This window comes from Orussus abietinus, unplaced genomic scaffold (genome assembly GCF_000612105.2).
Source record: "Orussus abietinus isolate OABI.00-Male unplaced genomic scaffold, Oabi_2.0 scaffold433, whole genome shotgun sequence".
Classification (NCBI taxonomy): domain Eukaryota; kingdom Metazoa; phylum Arthropoda; class Insecta; order Hymenoptera; family Orussidae; genus Orussus; species Orussus abietinus.
This window is the reverse complement of record NW_019394578.1, coordinates 45461-65220: the sequence shown is the minus strand read 5'-3', so window position 1 is coordinate 65220 and position 19760 is coordinate 45461. Positions and strand designations below refer to the sequence as shown.

Genomic DNA, 19760 nt, shown 5'->3' with positions numbered 1-19760 from the left:
CGAACTCGGACTGTGAGTGCCGGAACACAGGCCGGATACGGTTAACCCTAGAAAGGTGTGGCGGGCCCGGGACGAAGTCCGGCCATCGACCACCAGGGGCATCGCGCACGACGAGTGCGATGCGTTCAGGACGGGGCAAACTGCGTTACCCCGCGTGCACATTACTGTACTTACCTCGAACGAAAAGACGACTACGTCGTAAAATGTTTTAAAAACGGTTGAAAATCGAGGAGAAGACTGTGTGAACAATTCTAGAGCGCACGTGGAAATCCGCTCCTTTTTTTGTGATAATAAAGCAATAACTATAGATAAAGTCGTGAAATATATTCGACAATCCCCATAAGTGCGCGAGCCTCTACCAGAAATTCGTTGCGCCGCCCTTGAGGGCAAAAACGGTGAAAGCTCACATACAAAACCAGAGGGCAGCACACGAAGCGATCGCGCGACCCTGCCCGTGAGCAATCTCCCAACTCATCTCTAATGACAATTTATCCAATCTGGTATTGCATAAATACCGACGGGGGAGACTTAATATCTGTTACTTAAACATCGTTTTGTTCCTATTTTACTGATAACACGGGCGTAAAATGTATTTACACCGCGTTTAATACCAGTAGATTAACGGTAGTTATAAAACTGATGTAAAACAGCAGGTGTAAATGTACTAATTCATTCGACCAACAGCAAGTGGCGCTCATGCGGGAAAAATCGCTGCAACCAGAGATGAGCATCTCTGCTGCAACAAACTACGGACCCGGGGTGATTCATGTTTTTCAATATTCTTTTTGCGCAGACAGAACAAGGATAATTTTTGCGACTTTCATACACTTATAAATGTAAATGTTGCATTCTGAACGTAATTATTACTTTTAAGTGATTTTGTTTAATGTCAAACTTATAGTAATGGGAACTGACACAAATTATTAGAATGTTGAGCTTAAAAGTAAGATGAGAGGCAATGTTTAAGTATGATACAATTTGATATTGTTTAATCTGTATATAATTATTTTTTTTAGGTAGTGTCGAACGGAAATTTAATAAAAAGTATATTAAGTCCATTGTGTGTACACAGTGGGCTTGCAAAATATTTTTCCACTGCCCATAATAACCTTGAAACGAAGATGTCCTTTGAATCGGAGAAACGTAAGTTATTGAAAAAATGTAACAGTTAAACTTGTTATATAACAGTTTAAAGATTTTTAACAAATTCAAGTTTTCCTAAATTTGAGGCAGCAGGTGATGATAAATATTTTAAATATCATTGTAGAAAAGTATTTCCATATGCCCATTGAAGAAAAACGACAATTTTATAAAACAGGCATGACAACTATAGATCAAATTTTGTCATGGACTGATTATTGGAATAAGAATAAAACTAATATCGGGGTCACAACATTGGAAAAAGTGGAAAAAGTGAATACAGAATTGGCTGATAAAATTTCTTTATGGCAAGGTGATATCACTTCTTTGGAGATTGATGCAATTGTGAATGCAGCAAATTCAAGTTTACTAGGAGGAGGTGGAGGTACGAAAAATATTAATAAAATCAAATTTGTTTCATCAATAATGTTTATATAATTGTAGTTGATGGAGCAATTCATAGAGCAGCAGGACCAAATCTCAAAAAAGAATGTGCAACACTGGGTGGATGTCATGTTGGAGAAGCTAAAATAACTGGAGGTTACCTGCTGCCAGCTAAATGTATGCATTTGCAATCTTCGCATTATAAAATTAATTATGATAATAGTCTTTTTTATAATATTAATTCATCTTGCATTATAACATTTTAGATGTCATTCATACAGTGGGACCTCAGGGAGAACACCCGGATAAGTTAAGGGAATGTTACAAAAGTTGCCTTGCTGTTGCTAAAGAGAATCAACTTCGTACCATAGCATTTCCATGTATATCTACAGGTGTATATGGGTACCCTCAGAGGCCAGCAGCTAAAGTAGCTTTAGCTACAGTTAAAAAGTTTCTCCTCGACGACAAAGATCAAGTAAGATCGATTATAAAGTAAATGGTAACAATATGATAAATCAGAAAATTTTCCATGAAGAAGTAAAGTTATATTAATTGTATAATTAGGTGCACAAATATTGACTGTGCTCCTACTTAACAATGTGATATAATTCTAATATATCATATCAAATAAGATTTTTTTGTACGATGACCACATTTAATGTCATACATTAAAATACTTATCTTAAAGTATCTAATAGAATAATTTAGTATGTTAAATCGTTTAATGATTATGATATCATAATTTGCTTTTTCTTCCAGTTTGACCGAATAATTTTCTGTGTTTTCCTTCCTTCTGATAAGGACATCTATGAAGAGTTGCTTCAGAAATACTTTGGTCTTGAATAAGTAACCTCATGTTATTCATTTGTAAAATATATTCCGTTACCAATGGCTGTAAACTTATTAGATTTTTGTGGATGAAACATTATCAAATATTAAAGTACACCAATTTTACATCGAACAAAAATACCGCACCTTATTCTTCCTGCGTGTTTTCAGCATACCTGAAATATTAAAAGATTATGCACCAAAGAGCTCCTTTTTTAAATTTTATATCAGCTCTTTTATGAAAATGATTATGTATATAAATTATCACTAGAGAGGGATAGTTATTAACGACAAACGGCTCGCATTGACATCTTCGATCCAGTAACTTCAATGCGACATGCATTTTTTGTTAAGAACCGCTTTCGAGAACACGATATTCAAAAAATGAAGATAAAAGTTTAACGGGAGTCGAAAACGTCATGGAATATCGTTGAAATCGAGCATTTTGCCGCGGTATCCGGTTCCTGCGAGGGTGTGCGTGCTCGACCGGTCGGTACGTCGAAATTCTCTATTTTGCGCGCAGCTGCGGTCAGCGCCGCGCGAAGCGTCAAGCGGGAGAAAGTGGAACCATCGAGTCCAGTCGTCAGGCGAGCGGGTGCGCCGACTTCGGAACGCACCTGACAACGGGTAACTCGATTTCCGAGCGGTCGCGCGCCGTCGTTCTCGGCTCTCGTCTCGCAGTCCGGTCGGTCCAGGTCGCTGCCTCGGCGAAAGGGTCTCGGAGCATTCGACGCGTCCCCGGTCGTCGAGGATCCTCAGGGACGTCAGGGGTTCGCCGGGCCGCGTATCGGCGGGCAGAGCGAGTGCAGCGCCGCCGTTTCGGGCGTTTGCCGCATCGTCTCGCCCCGAGCTCGACCGCGTCGCCATCTTGAAAAATTGAAGTGTGTAATGTCTGTATGTGGTAATAGGTGGGGGACGGTTGTTAATGTGGTGCATTTCGATCGGAAAATCTGTCACAAATGGGTAAATATCCTTTGCTTAAAGTCCGGGACTGTTAGCGGAAGAGAGGAGGCTCGGCCCTCGCGCGTCGATTAGGATCAGCGCCGCGGTCCTCGCGGTGAGCTCACGGGCATTGTGTCAAAGGTGGGCTCGTTCCGCCGCGTATTCGGTGGGGTCTTCATTGTTTTCCGGGACCGCAAAAATGCGACATTGTTGACCCCGAAGAGTGCGCGCGACTGTAGGGGCTGCACACCTCGCACGGCGCTCCACGGGCCTCTCGAGTTTCGTCGGAAGGTGTCTCGTCCAGACGGCCAGCTCGCGGACGCGGCCGCGCGGAGCGGCGGTGAATATTTTAGCCTCGATTTCACGGATAGCCGGACGGACGGAGTCCCGTAATCCTGAATGGCTGCCCGCTTTCTAGGTTGCTGACGGACACCCGAGTGTGCTCTACCTCCCGATGTGTGCCCTCGCGGACCCCGATCGCCGCGTCTCGGGTATCCGGTGTGCTCGAAACTATCCTCGGCGTGCTCCGAGTCGGATCCAAGGACCTGAGGCCCAGCCAAGAGCTGTCCTGGCTTCGCGACGACCTCACGCTAGATAAACGTGCTCCCCGGGAGTGAGAGGTATAGAGAAAGATAGAAAAGAAGAGCGAGAGGGAGAGAGAGAGAGCGAGGACGGGCTGCATCACCAAGCTGCTTCCGCGACCCGCGACTCGCGTATGTATGCACCGAGGTGCGTAAGTGCTCGCGCGTGTTCTCGAGCCTAGGTATATATGACTCGTGCGTCTGTGGTAAGTACCGAAAAATCAGGGTGGGGAGGCGCAGCCTCGAGACGAATCCTCCGAACGCTCGCGCCAAACGCCAGGCTGTATTTGGCCCCGAGAAGCCCTGAAACCGCTCCCGGTTCCCGACTCCCGATTCTCGAATCGCCGAGCGACATAACCTCCACAGCCTGCGCCGTTTTGCCTCGCAACGGACTCGAGTCGGGCCTGGTCGGCCAACTTGCTCCTCCTGGTTTGCTTCTTTACCTCACCTCGCCCTGTTGATCCTCACGAACCGACCAACCTTCCCTGGAATCCATTTTCGTTCCCAAAATCAGGCTGCCTTCGAGCCACTCTCTATGCGATTTGACTTTCCAGGGATTTGAGAACAAAAGAGGAGTCGAAAGAGTGTTCTCTCGTTTCACTTTGAATATTGATCTATTTACTTCACGGAGTGGGTGTTCGGGTTTTTTGCCAGTCAAAAATTACTATTACTTGTCTGTGAAACGAGGAAACCCTTTTTAAAGATATCGCCGTAATGTAATAGATGTTGTGTGGTCACCAGTCGTGATTTAACTTTGTACCGTAACTTCTGTACGTCGAGCTTTCTTATTATGGAATATTCTCACTTGAGCTCGGCAACTCGTAGGAATAATGGAGTTGGAAACGTCTTGAAAATGGACAGAAAGTCTGGGAAATATGGAAGAATGTTTTATTCTACGTTAGTTCGTGGCTAGTAGAACGTAAAAGGCTGTGTATTCATACAAATTCTACATTTTTCAGACCAGTTGGATGTTTTAGGACATGACTACCATAAATTGGAACCCACTGGGTGATGCCTCCTGTTCGTTGAACGTGTTACCTTTCCACATGGACTATCTAGGTCAGAACTAATCCAAGCGACGTGACATGCCGAACTCCTTGAACTTTCTGTTATTTACCTTCCCATATCATGGTATAATTGGATTAAAATTTACACAGACTCGATATTTGATTAAGAATATGTCGGAGCATAAATGTTAGATGAATTGAATATTATTTTTAATATGGACACGATGAAATACGGTCCTATAGTAAATTTAGAATACCACTGATATTCTGTCACCACATTTCAGAAAATATTTTGTATAGAGTGTTATCGTGTTAATCAGACTACGTAAGGTTTTATATTTCTTACATCACTGCATGTGCTCGTTTTGCACGAACACCTTTAACTGAAATCCATCGAGAGCGTCTTAAGAATTCTTGATTCGCGATGTGACACGGTTTAAATAATCCGTTGAAGATACAATTTCGGTTTAATGATACCCTTGCTGCTGTTATTATTATTGGCCATCATCTTAGTCGTCATCATTATTAATACGAGACGTGCAGGATACCATGCATAATTTACACACCCTCGCGTTCGCATTAATGCATCTCTTTTATCGTACACGAACAGAGAGCTGCACACTTTATTATGAAAGCGAGAAATTGCAAATTATCCATTGGACGTTCCTAAAAATAAGTAGGATGGCTATCGATGCCCATAAATTTTTACCGTGTAATTATGATTAAGTCACGCGATTCACTTTGAAGCATTATGGCATTTTGATATTTATAAAAAAAAAACGCATTACCGAAAAACCCTACATACTCTGTAAAAGCAGACAGTGATCTACATACAACGAAATCTAGTCTTCCACGAACCCAGATATTTTAACGCGATCGAGTATCATTTATCTCAAAATCATTAGCTAGATAAAATTGTAAATTAAATGGAGGTCTTTTATTTAACTATGATTATTCTAAAGACACTGAAAGCGACGAAGAATTCGGTATTCCTCATTTTTGTACACTGAAAACAAAAGAGACTAAATTCAACTCGACCGTATAATTGATTAAACTCAATAATGAATTGGTGTAACTCATTTTAAGTTGAATTAACTCTTTTTTTTTTTTCCCCAGTGTATCAGGAACGCAACATTCTCCCTTTTTTTGCAAACAGATTGTATCGAGCTCGGTGACGCGATCCGAAACTTGAGATTAGAAAACGGTAGAAAATATATCTTGGCTTCAGGTGTGGCTAATTCACCATATAGTAATGTTTAATTAAGCTCACCTTCACTCGGGGTCATTTTATTTCATGTGAATAAGAGTGGTGCAACGTCGATGCACCGGCAGCATGCAAGTTTGTATTCGGGGCATACGACCCCGGGACTTCGTGAAATTTAGCTGTTTTTCGCCGAAACTTAGGTCGGATTAAAAAAAAAAAAGAAAAACCCCTCTGCGGATATTCGAGATATTTACTCAAGGACTCCAGATAAAGAGATATCGCACTACGCGTTTACATGCACGAGACGAGCAACAAAATTGAATTGTCATTCCAGTCCCTTCTATCGGTCGTCGAACATTGATTACAATGATTTTGAAGTTTACGCATTTGTTGAGAATATACGTTTGCAAGGTTCCCGGAGATTTGGAGTGAGCTTTTAAGCCGGCACGCTATCAGTGAGCCTTCGTGGTTGAAATTTATGGTTCTTAGGTATTGAAATTATGCCAAGTAACTTATCTTGCGATTATTCTCCTGGGGAATATTTTAAAGATGTCGCCGTTGTCAGCGGGGTGTACAAAAACCTGTGGAGATCGATGGGACGACCTCGCGAGTTCGCGTACACTGTTAGAAATATTCATAAAATTCATGCACTTTTAGTACATAAGGGTGTAAGAGAATTATAAATCTAATGTTCTAAAAGGGAATTAGTACCTATTTATTACAATTTTCTAAACAAACTTATAATGTGATGACACGTTATAATTTGATGAAATTACGTGAAAAAATGAATACACTTACGTTTTAAATTTATAACACATTTTATAAATTTGTTGCAAATATTTTATAAAATTAGTATTCCATGTCTGAATAATACTTCTAACCAAAATATGAAATTATAATATTTCCTTTTAACACTGTGGCTATTTCGTATATTATTTAGTCGAATGTTTTGTTTCTCTTTTATCTGGGCTCGGGTAAATCGACTAAATCGGCTCGATTTCTCTAAATTTCAGTATTCAATTTGTGCGCAAGCTCCTTACAGAGACGATGGGGCACGAAGCATTTTCATATCCGCCCACTTCCTCGTGTCCGGTGTGAAGGCGGGCAAGAAACGATTTCTTGTACAGCTGAGTCCAGCCTCTGTCCCACCGGCGACAGTGTTATCGACCTCGAAGCGATTTCCTTTGTTCTCTGGAAAAATTGTAATCCCCGTAAGATTTGTCCGCATTAGCATTCTAACGAAGGCGACAATCCGTTGGCGTTGCGACACGGCTTCCTCCCACTCGCCAACAGTGTCGGAAAACTGTTTTTCGAGAAAAATGAGAAACATCCCCGGTTACGTTTTATTACGTGTTCCCAGATTCCTCGGGGGACGGGGCATTTAATTTCGCGCGTACGCGCAATTAATTAACGTAGGTAGCCCGATAAAACCCGCCTGGCGAGTGCGTCAGAAATCTCATAGCTTTTTACGATAACACCGGTAGCCCGTCCGGTCCAATTCTCTTTAACGGCAACGAATTCCGAGAGAACTCGACGAAATGAAAGAAAAACAGCGGGCATTTGGGGCAACGAGAAGTCCGAAACACTCACTAGTGTATTTAATATCCTGGGAACAATTATTAATGGTGTTACCTGTCTAAGAGAATTGCGAACTCGGGTGAGGTCTTGTCTTTTTCGCGTCTTTTTGCCTTTTTTTTTTTTTAAATTGCCTTGTCAAAATTTTATATCAGAAAGGTGAATCGCGTTTCATCGGTAATCGAAGTTCTTCATTTTCCCAGGAACTGAAATCCTCCCCTTATTGGCCTTTTTTTCTCTCACTTTTAATGCAATAACATGCGCGGACCTCCATATGCACAGGTGCGCGCGCACGCGCACGAGCTCGTTGCCAAGCGACTCTGCTCTTTTGCTTCGCTGGTATTGTTCGCCCGATGTTCCACTCTCGAACAAGTAGCAGTTCTCCGACAGGTACTTCTCGTCACCTGTTCTCACCCGGCGATATCGACACGTCGTGTCGGGCCATACGGACCGGCGCGATGCATCCAGCATGCGCAAAACCGCAAAAACTCTATTACTATTATTAGCGACGGCCGTATGGGCGACCCAGTTATTTTTTCTTGAATCCTGCACGAGTTTATTTTCGAAGTTTCACCCCGGAGTATTGTCAAAATGCTAGATTCTTGAAGAAGAATATTTTCATTTTCATTTTTCACGTTCAAGAAAGATCGACGACCGAACGGCGAAAGTATAGGTATTCTAGAAATCTTCTCGGACTAGATACGAGCGTGGATCGTTTTTTCAATTGGTTTCTCGTTCGTATTTTTAATTATATCTTTAATTACTTTTGCTTACAGGAAGTCGATAGAAGAGAGCGATACCATGTAGGATCCCCCGTGTTGATGAATATTAGGGATGTTGATGAATATTGGATTAACGATAGGGAAAAGAACTATCAAGGCAGACAACGTTTTCGTATCTCCGATTGCAAGAAACGCCGATGGGGAGAATAAACCAAAATCGGAACGTCGTTATGGGAATGGTACATTTTAATATACGTAGATGTAGGCGAAACGTAATCGGACTAAATTCGAGTCATGTGCTTTTAAAATGTTTCCTATGCACGGCATATCCATTTATCCGTTATGTACATTCGAGCTCGTTATCGAGCGAATTTGCTCCGTTACTTTGCTAAGTGGTTCAACACACATTTCATGTTTGAACAAGAACGTTTCTCGAGGAATATGTATCATCGATTTTTGTACGAAACGATGTTATCATGCCGGAGTTAGATATAGAGACTAGAAGATGTACTTGGAAAACGGCAAAAACCCTGTTGCCGTCCTAACAGTCACTTATATACTCCAAGGTGCTTCTTTATGTGCCTCAATGTGGACCTATCCGTTACGTTAACGGAACCGTTGTCTTAATGTCTCGACCTCCTGTCCACCTGCGATGATGATGCGAAGTTAAGATTTAAGGCTCATTCTTATCAACGATGCCAAAACTATCCATTTTTCAAATTGATACGTGAAAGAAATGAAACATTTTAATACAGTTTAAGCGCGTTGTTAACTGTACCGTTAGGTACATATTGACATAATTATTTAACGTTTAACATAAAAAAATGTTTGAGATATCATGCATTGCAAAGAACCGTATTCTGGGGTATATATCCATGTTTATATAAATTTTCAGTCGAATCACTTCAGAATAATCCGCCTTTAGAAAAGGATCATAAGTGCCTATTCGGAAATAACCATTTTCATTTATTCCCGATGGCATTCAATCATTTTAAAACGCAATTTTATTAAAGTATGGAAACAATGGCAAGAAAATATTAAGAGATAACTCAAATTTTCAGTAATTTAGCTTCTACATTGTTGTTGGTGGTCATATAGCCACATTCCATCAACGTGTGTGCACAATATAAACGATGCGGAACCAAAACCTGTTGACATATCTTGACAGCAAGAAAATGGCATTGTTTAACAATTGGCTTTAAAGTTTCCAGACTGTATCTTATGTAAAATGATAATATTCGCTTAAAAGTATGGTTAGTGATACGCTTAAACTGTATGTACATTTTGCGTTTAATGTTTTCCTGTGGGTGTCGGGAAAATTGGTATTTTCACGCTGTTAATATTTATGAGCTCCCTTAAAGGATTAGTTTGTCGGCTCAAAACCGAGCCTTCACCTCTACTGTTCCTTCTTTTATTTGATTCTTCACCCTGAAAAATCAGATACAGAAATAACATTAACGTAGGCGTATGATACGTAGGGTACACCTTATTTCCTGCTTAACGTGTAATACAAATCCATTGTTTCCTATATCTTGCAGCCACGTGTAAACTGCTTGCGGCCTCCGCGAAAGCCGTCCCGATGCGTATAAAAAGAGGAATCATTCCTCGAGTTGAGTCCGATATTACCAGAGAAAGAGAGAGAGAGAGAGAGAGAGAAAAGTGAATTAAAGTTAATTGAATTTTTCCTCCCGTCCCGTAATACGAATACGATGGCTTCTACCGTTTCATCCCGGTCCCCGCCTTTATTGGGCTAAAATTTCCTCCCGCGGTGTATTCTTACACCTTTCTACGGGAGTGCACGCTATTTCGCTAGAGTCAAGGACAGACGTTAATGGCGTGGCACCCGATCACGTACGGCCCATTATACTTCCGTTTTTTTTCTATTAAATCACGGTGCAGGCATGTACGAACACTCTGTATTTGCCATTATACCCGCGGGACAACACCTAATGAACGTTTCCCATTCTCCGGACGAAACGACGCTTCCATTTTCATTCAAAAAGCCGACGAAACGGCCACGCTTCAATTTCCACGTTTTTCCAGGTGGCAGGGGAATTCAAAGTCCCGTGAAAAACTCGGGCTTATTAATCTGAGTAAAAACGAAAGGAAACACTTTTAAAGGACTCCGGGTTTAATTTAATTTAAGGGGTCTCTTTATTCACGTTGAAATCGACGCTCCGAGTTAGGGTTGATCAAAATCATGATTTCTTTGAAACAAAGTAAAAACCTCACAATTTAAAAAAAAAATATCTTAATTATTCGAATAGACGCCGCGTTTCATAGACTAGGTTAAGTAAATTTTATTTAAAAAAGAAATGGGTCTAGAACATAAGGGACACACTTTGATAATTTCTATTTTGTACGCTATGGTATCATGTGCATATGTAAAAAAATTGTTTTTCTTTTCTCCCATATCAACTTGTACATTCGAGAATTAGGAATATAAACCGGGAAATCAGAAGGAACCTAAAGTAGTATTTCTGTTTAAACGTTGAGACAGTTAAATAACCTTTAACATGTCTAGCGTTTGTTTGGAAATAATATTTTCTAATGTTTTCGCGTGCACGGGAATTTTCTTTTTATTTAAATGTTTAAAGAACACTGATTATTTTCTTTTTGCAAATAAACGTTACAGTTCAAACTTTCCGTGTTACTTCTTATCTCTAAAAATCCGAATGCCGTTATTGCGCCGTTTTACACTTTTACATGTCACTGTTTATGAAAGTGGTTATAAATACTCAAACACGTAATGCTAATGAGGCGCTGTGATAGAATCGTAACACACCATGCTGGTTGTAATATGTACCGTGGTCTCACTTACTGATACGACAGCGCGATCAGCGCGACTATGCTGCAATGGTACCCACACTGTTTAAAAAGTCGTGATTTAAAAATAAAAATCAAATCATCGAAATCGGTGATTTTAATCGTGATATCCAACAAACTACTTAAATCATCTCGATCCTGCTCCGAGCTGCATCCAGCTCGGCGGCCCGCAGTATCTTATCTTGCGATGTTTCGCTAAAAGTCGCGAAACGGCAACCTTTATCCAGAGTTGATCGAACAAAGTACCATCAGGTACCAGTTCTAATCTTCTTCGGGAGTCCTCGGGCGTGTGTGCACCATCTTTACAGGCGATCGTTAACGTCCATCGGATCGCTTTACGATCCTTCACCCTAGTGGAGGAAAGGCTCGTCCTCCTTTCGAAGGAAATCTAGCATGGCGATTCGTCGGGACTCGTCGAAATTGGCCTAAGGTAACCAAGTCGGTCTCGACGTCGCTCTAAGGGGACACCCCGTCGCTTTATTTCCAGGCCGAATTCTCGACCCAGATATCTCGGCGGCATTTTACGTCATCTCGCGACGTTTCTTTTCCACTCTTACGTTTTTATTTACTTTGTTTTCTTCTCCTTTCTCAATTCGTTTCCCCCCCGCGAACACGGGAATCGCGTTCCTCGACGCGGTGTACCATTTTTACCATGAATGTACAGTAGACACCTCCACATCGGAAATATGAAATGAAACCCATTGGAGAATTTAGTGCTTTTTAGTGATATTTTAGTGCTACAACCTCGATTTTAGTGCTCCACCGCTTATACCGAAAATCGGTGGTGGTGCTGAGTAAACGTTCACTCAGCACCCCCACAGTGCAGACTACGTTAAGGGAAAAATTCACGGAAAAAAACGAGTATGCAGCAATTTGGTGCTATTTAAGTGCTTTAGGAATACCCAAGAGACAGATCCGAAACATCACCCCCTTCACCCAAAAAATATCCCCGATCGTATAGGCTCCAAGATAGAAAAGGTAGAAATAATAATACATTTTGCACGTTCTTCTCTCGCATTATTTTGGTATTATTTAAGTGCTTTAAGGATATCGTGGGTATCCACAGAGCACATAAATAGCACCAAAATAATGCGAAAGGAGAACGTGTAGAATGTTAGTATTTCTACCTCTTCTCTCTTGGCGCTTATACGATCGAGGGTAGTTTTGGAGTGAAAGGGATGATGTTTCGGAACTGGCTCTAGGGTATTTCTAGAACACTAAAACAGCACCAAAATGCTGCCTACTCGTTTTTTTCCGTGAATCTTTCCCTTAACGTAGTCTGCACTGTGGGGGTGCTGAGTGAACGTTTACTCAGCACCACCACCGATTTTCGGTATAAGGGGTGGAGCACTAAAATCGAGGTTGTAGCACTAAAATATCGCTAAAAAGCATTAAATTCTCCAATGGGTTTCATTTCATATTTCCGATGTGCGGGTGCCTACTGTACATACATATGTTTACCGGCGCGGCCCGCTTGCGGCTTCTGTGCGGTAAAGCGGTCGACCAGACGCGGAACTATGCCGTCCTTCTTATACTTTACTTTACGATGAACTCGCCGTGTCAAGACGGTGCACAGAAGAATTGCATTGTTAATTGCATAACGGTGAAACCGCGCCGGCGCGTCGCGATTCGCTCTGTACCACACTACCGTTCGCCGCGCGTGATGATGGGACGAGCCCTCGAATTTCCACGACACCGCCATGGAAAACTGGATCGATTAACAGGATTAACTCTACGCGCGAGAAGTTAACTGTCGTAACTGGGAATTTGCATAACGAGAGGTTACTCCAGTCGCTCCGCGCGAAACGAGCTCTACTGCATGAGGAAACCAGGGTCGGCTTGGAGCCGACTCGGAACGTGCTATTAAGTTTAATGCAGAAATTAATACCATTGTTGCTAATTTGTGGAGGCTTGAATTATGTTGGATGTCCCGGAGATACCGTAATTGCACTTTGGTAGTAGAGATTAATTTTTCGGGGCCAATGCAGTAAAGGTGAATCGTAAATTAATTTCAGGAAATCGGTCGTTGAATTTGAGGAAGGGAAGGTTAGGGAACTGAATCGAATGGGTTGTAAAAATGTATGTAGCTTTTTTAATGAAATCCGACGTCGCTTTGGGCTTGATGAAGATGTTCGACTATGCCATAATCCGGAGGTATAAAGTAGTGATCGGTCGTTGCTTCTTGAATAACATGAATTCTTGACGAGGCTGTGTCCTATCTAAATATTTGCTCCAAGTCGGAAGTTGAAGACACTGACGGTAATACGATCGAATTAAGGGGGCTCCTACCTATTGACGGCGCTAAACCTACCCATTTTTCATAGTTACAAACGAAATATTTAAGTACAGTTTAAGCGTGCTATTAACCATACTTTTGGTTACATATTGATATAATCATTTATCAGTTGAAATAAAACATGTTTCAGTTATGATACATTGTAAAGAACTGTATTCTGGGATATATGTTCGTTTGTGTAAGTTTTCAAACGAGTCACTCCAGAGTATTCCGTCTTTAGAAAAAGGATCACGATGGGTAATGTCTGTGAAGTTGGCCCCTACTTTTTCGAAAATGAAAATTTTCTTGTACCAGATTGTACACGTATTGTACCGTGTTGTACCGTTGAAACAATTGTCCTAACTTTAATAGTTAATTAACAAATGTAAAAAAACGTTTTTTCAGCTAACCTCTACTTTTTTGAAAATTGATGTTTTTTAGTTGTACCAGATTGTATTAGTTGTACCGAACATTCATTCTGAGTTGGAACAAACGCGTAAGGTCTCTCGTCTAAAAATCGCGTGTTACGCCGGTTTTTAATTTGTTAAATAAAAGCATTATTTTTTCGTAATTTTTCTCGATGTTTCAATGTTCAGTGCAACTAGTACAATCCGGTACAATAACAAAAATATCGATTTTCGGAAAGTAGGGACTAGGTCAAGAAACAGTTTTTTCAAATATGTTAATTGACTATTCGAGTAAGGTTAATTGTTCCAACGGTACAACTTGGTACAAAGTGAGTACAGCTTGGTACAAAAGAAAAGTTGATTTTCGAAAAAAAATCTTTTTCTTTATATAACCTTTTTTTACATTTTCTAAAGATGTATTATATTTATATAATTTTTTTCAACGGGACAATGTTCGGTACATCTAGTACAACCCGGTACAACTAAAAAAACATCGATTTTCAAAAAAGTAGGGGTTAGCTCAAAAAACGGTTTTTCAGTTTGTTAATTAACTACTGAAGTTAGGACAATTGTTTCAACGGTACAACACCGTACAAAGTGAGTACAATCTGGTACAAAAGAAAATTTTTCATTTTCGAAAAAGTAGGGGCCAACTTCACGGACATCGATGGGTATCTCTTCACAAATGACTATGTTCATTAATTTTCTATAGCATTTAATAATTTTAAAAAGTCATTTCAACAAAGCGTAGACATATTGGCAAAACAATTATTAAGAGATAACAAAAAATGTTGACTAATTTTGTTTCTACATAGTGCCGGTGATCATTTCTGCGACTACATATTCTAACCGCGTGTGTGTAAATTACGAACTATGCGGACGACTAGTGCGTATAACTAATTTCAGGAAATTAGTCATTGGCTTTAAGGATGAGTAGGAAATTAGTAAATTGAATTGAATGGTTTAGAAAAATTTAAGTAGCTTGTTAAATGAAATCCGACGTCGCTTCAGACTTGATAAAGATGTTCAACAGCGCCGTAATGTGGAGATACAAAGTAGTGATCGATCGTTGCTTCTTGAGTACCATGAATTCGTTACGAGGCTGTATTCTATTTGAAGTTTGGTCTCAAGTCGACGTTGAGAAGAAACCTGCGACTATATACGATCGAATTAATTTCTGGAAATTGGTCGTTGAAATTGAACAGAAGTAGGCAATTAGTAAATCGAATTCGTGCATGCTTTTTAATGTATTTCGTGCGAAACTCTGCCGAGTTTCCTGATCGAATGGGTTGAAAAATGGTACGTAGCTCGTTGAATATAATCCGACGTCGCTTTAGGCTCGATAAAGATATTCAACAGCGCCGTAATATCAAGTTACGAAATAGCGATCGATCGTTACTTCTTGAGTATCATGAATTCGTTACGAGGCTGTGTCCTGTCTAAACTGCTCCAAGTCGGCGTTCGAAAGAATCCTGCGGTAATACATTCGATCTCCGGATCGGTATCAATAAAGGCCCATAGCCTGCTTTAAGGTGAAATGAAAGTGTGATACATACATAAAAAGTTAAAATATTTCTAAAACTTTTCTCCAAACTGGGTGCATCGAATTATTTGAAACTTTAACACGTGATTATGGAGGCCCTAAAGAATAACGTGCTGCTCATGAAATTTCTTTTTTCGAAAAAAATTGGTACTCATCTTGGACAATAACCAAAAAAAGAAATTTGTTTTCGAAAAATTAAATTTCACGGGGAGCGCGTTCTTCCTTAGAGTCTCCATAATCACGTGTTAAAGTGCTAGATACTTTGGTACACCCAGTTTGGAGAAAAGTTTCATATCACCTTAAGCCTTGTAGAACTTTTAACTTCGTACTTTTCAACGGTGTTCGACTACGCGTACACGTGGTTTACTCTTGTAGCTACATAGTTACGAGAACGGAGTTGATCGAATGTTACTCAACGATATTCGCTTTAATGAGTAAATTCCGATTGGAGGAATTCGACGCGAACAGTTAACGAGGTCGACGCGTGCTCTCGTTTTTCGCTCGTTAGGGTGCATCTATTGTCAGGGTATATGCACTAATATCAGCATAGTTATCAACGCCATTGTCTCGGGTGGACCATCCCCGGAGATCAGCAAGGAATTCGCGCATTGCGCGCACTCGCGTTTCGACGTAGATAGACCGTAGACCTCTCGCTTTCATGAACGCGCTCACGTCAAATTAATATTCATTATAGCTCGCACGTCGGGATATAATTAGTAGCGGCAGTGAAACTACCTTGAGGCCGGGATGAGGATTTGCCATTCGAAAAGCCTGCAGTTAACGTCGAGTAGGGATAATTCCGCAACATTACAAGCTCCACCGATTGGCCCGATTAACGCGCTAAAGAGAGAGACGCGAATACATTATCCGGAAATTCTTACCATCTCCGGTTACTTTACAAATTTCACAAATTATAGATAATCAAGATCTGCGACATCGGCGGTAACGTGCAAATATAAGAATTTCTGATATTGTGAATATTAAAGGGTGCAAAGTAATACCCGCGATAAACGCGAGCCGGCATTATTATTCAACGGTTTCGTCACAAATTGTGTTTAAAATATAAAATTTGTGAGAATTAATAATAAAATTATTTACAGTCTTTCCACTCTGCGACAAGCACTCCTCGAAAGAGAGCCTATCGCTAAGCTAAAAAGAGCAAGACGTTTCTACCAACCCGCGGCCCGTACTTTTAAGGTGTGTCAAGCTAGCACGTCATTATCACAATTCACGATATCTGAATACAGAGGAATTATGTGCTGATTTTGTGCTGAATTAATTAATTTTGTATCCTCACCATTTTTCCGAAATTTGAAATTTCAGTGCGGCCGTGCTAGCTTGACGTCAAGCCAGCACGTTCACCTCTCAAACAATATAAAAAGATGATAACAGGTACACAACATTGAAGGGGAAATTATGTGCTAATTTTGTGCTGTAATAGTTTTTTTCTTTACACCGACCATTTTTTCCACATAGCTCAGCATCAAGCCAGCACGTTCTCTTCGCAAACAATGCGATAAGATAAAAACAAATACGTCAAATTGGTCAACGAATTATGTGCACATCGAATATCATATTCCTCAATTTAAATCTCTATCCCTTATTTCCCAAAATCCGCCCTCATCCCTCCCGGTACAAAAGATAATTGGATAGCGGAACGAGAAACTTTAAATATTTACTGCCTAATTAATCTTAGAATTATGTACTTTTCAACGCCCACACTTCCTCATTTTATGCTTCATCCCTTATGCCCCAAAATCTACCCCCAACCCCCTGGTACTAGAGATAAGTATTGGCGCTGAGAAAACCAAACCGTTTCCTGCCCAAAATATTCTTAGAATAATGTGCTTTTCAAATTCCGTACTCCCGAATTTTGTGCTCCATCCTTTGAGCCTCAAAATCTACCTATATCCTCCAGGTATAAGAAGTAACTGCCTCAAAGTTGAAACTTTGTCCGCTTAAGTTACTACTCCAATTGTGTGCTCCTCAAAATACCACAGCGTAGATATCCTCCAACCCTAAGGTCTCAAAATCCATCCCATCACCAGTGTACAAGAGGTAATTATCTGATAGCGTGGAGAAATTTGAAACCTTCTATGCTTAAATTACTCCCAAAATTATGTGCTTTTCGAATACCACAGCGTGGAATTTTGTGCTGCAACCATTACCCTGAAAATTCACCTCCTTTAATACATTCTACAAGAGGTAACTATCCGATGGCCAGGAGAAAATTGAAACTTTTTACGCTTAAATTGCTCTCAAAGTTATGTGCTTCTCGAATACCATAACGTAGAATTTTATGCCCCATCCCTTGCCCCTATTCATTTATCCCATCCGTTAGTGAATACATGGGGTGGTGAGACAATGGCAGTAAGACATGGAACACAGAATTCGGGAGTGTTGTATTGCGAAAGCACATAATTCTAAAAACGTTTCAATTCGAGAGAGATTGAAATTTTTCCGCAGCTATAGACAGTACCATCTTGTGGATTTGCCATGGGGGAAGGCTTCGGGGGAAATGTTTGCAGCATAAAATTCGGCGCTACGTTATCTGAAAAGCAAAATCCTGGGAGCAGTTCAAGCACAAAATGTTTCTATTTTCTCCACGCTATCGCATACTTATCTCCTGTGGTTTTTTATTTGGGGTAGGTTTTGGGACCTTAGGAGTAGAGCACAACATTCGCCACTATGGTAAGCAAAAAGCGTATAATTCTGGGAGTAGGACAAGCTGAAAAGGTTTCACTTTTCTCCATGCCAACAGGCATTTACGACTTGTATCTGAGGGTACACGACTTGTACCTTTTGGAGCATAAGGGATAGAGATGTAAATTTAGGAATATTATACTCGAAGAGCACTTAATTCCCTGATAATTTTCACCCTTTTTCGATTGTTGAAACATTATATTTGCGAGTGGGGGGTGCTAGTGACTCAGAAAGCTGGCAACCCCATCAAAAAAATAACGATTTAACAGCCGAAAAATGTGTGAAGCGTTATCAGCGAATTATTTGCTTTTCCAATATCATATACATAAATGGAAGCTTTCTCCTCTTAAGTCCCAAAATCCGCCCCTCTCTCCCACGTCGGATACATCAGGTAACTGCCTATTTGGGCGGAGAAGGATTCAACTTTTTTACGCTTAAATAACTCCTACAACTATGAGCTTTAAAATATAATATCGGCGAATTTTTTGCTGCAACCTTTTTCCCCAAAATTCGCCCCTAGCACTAATCACAAGATCAAACTGTCTATCACTGCGGAGAAATTTGACTCTCTCCCAACTCAGAATGCCCTTAGAATCATGTGCTTTCAAAATACCATACCTCCAAATTTTGTACTTCATCCCTTAAGCTTCAGCTTTATCCCATCTGTCAGTGAGCACATGGGGCTCAACCGACAGTGAGTCATAGGAAACCAAATTTTTGAGTATGGTATTCCGAAAGGATAGAATTCTAAAAGTATTTTAAATCGGAAGACATTCAAATTTCTTGACAGCAATAGAGTTTCATCATTACATGGATTGATGATGGGGGTGGATTTTCGGAATAATTGTTGGAGCATAAAATTCCACGCTAAGGTATTTGAAAAGCACATAATTTTGGGAGTAATTTAAGCATAGAAGGTTTCAATTTTCTTCACACGATCAGATAAATACCTCTTGTAGACTGATGATGGGATGGATTTTGGGACCTTAGGGTTGGAGTACAATATTCTACGCTGTGGTAATTTGTGGAGCACACAATTGGATTAGTAACTGAAGCGGACAAAGTTTCAACTTTGAGGCAGTTACTTCTTATACCTGGAGGATACAAGTAGATTTTGAGGCTCAAAGGTTGAAGCACAAAATTCGGGAGTACGGAATTTGAAAAGCACATTATTCTAAGAATATTTTGGGCAGGAAACGGTTTGATTTTCTCAGCGCTAATACTTATCTCTAGTACCAGGGGGTTGGGGGTGGATTTTGGGGCATAGGGGATGGTGCATAAAATGCGAAAGTATGGCATTTGGAACGTACATAATTCTAAGATTAATGAGGCAGAAAATATTTTAAGTTTCTCTTCCCGATAGGCAGTTATCTCTTGTACCGGGGGGGATGAGGGTGGATTTTGGGAAATAAGGGATAGAAATTTAAATTTAGAAATATGATATTCAATGTGCACATAATTCGTTGACCAATTTGATGTATTTGTTTTTATCTTATTGCATTGTTTGCGAAGAGAACGTGCTGGTTTGACATCGAGGAAGCACGGTCAGAGTGAAAATCGAACTTTTAAATCGAAATTAGCACATCATTTCCCCTTCAATTTGGTGTACTTGTTTTTAATTTT

General features: G+C 40.5%; 2 protein-coding genes across 4 annotated transcripts in view; both read left to right on the top strand.

The window, feature by feature from the left end:
• Nucleotides 1-461: 461 nt before the first annotated feature.
• On the top strand, nt 462-2578 carry LOC105702265 (macro domain-containing protein CT2219). 3 transcript variants are annotated; one of them, XM_012429694.2, is made up of 6 exons: nt 462-759; nt 1017-1143; nt 1268-1525; nt 1585-1701; nt 1791-1999; nt 2284-2578. In XM_012429694.2, exons 1-6 carry the CDS (start codon nt 697-699, stop codon nt 2368-2370), a joined length of 861 nt encoding a protein of 286 aa, XP_012285117.1. In that variant the 5' UTR covers nt 462-696; the 3' UTR covers nt 2371-2578. The 3 variants fall into 3 exon arrangements, with proteins under 3 accessions (XP_012285117.1, XP_012285119.1, XP_012285118.1); XM_012429696.2 differs by having other exon boundaries at nt 478-836; nt 2284-2575; XM_012429695.2 differs by lacking the exon at nt 462-759 and adding an exon at nt 804-943 and having other exon boundaries at nt 2284-2577.
• Nucleotides 2579-2782: 204 nt separating this feature from the next.
• The window catches only part of LOC111674025 (protein FAM117B-like), a gene marked incomplete at its 3' end in the record, with an annotated part of 56836 nt that continues 39858 nt past the window's right edge, over nt 2783-19760 (top strand). The window contains exon 1 of the mRNA XM_023432762.1: nt 2783-3315. The remainder of the gene's footprint in view (nt 3316-19760) is intronic.

Excerpts from the sequence above, each read along its gene's own strand:
- LOC105702265 (XM_012429694.2), top strand. The coding sequence starts at position 697 with ATGCGGGAAAAATCGCTGCAACCAGAGATGAGCATCTCTGCTGCAACA. Across the intron at positions 1,702-1,790 it reads TTACCTGCTGCCAGCTAAAT|ATGTCATTCATACAGTGGGA; the intron begins GTATGCATTTGC and ends ATAACATTTTAG. Across the intron at positions 2,000-2,283 it reads TCCTCGACGACAAAGATCAA|TTTGACCGAATAATTTTCTG; the intron begins GTAAGATCGATT and ends TTTTTCTTCCAG.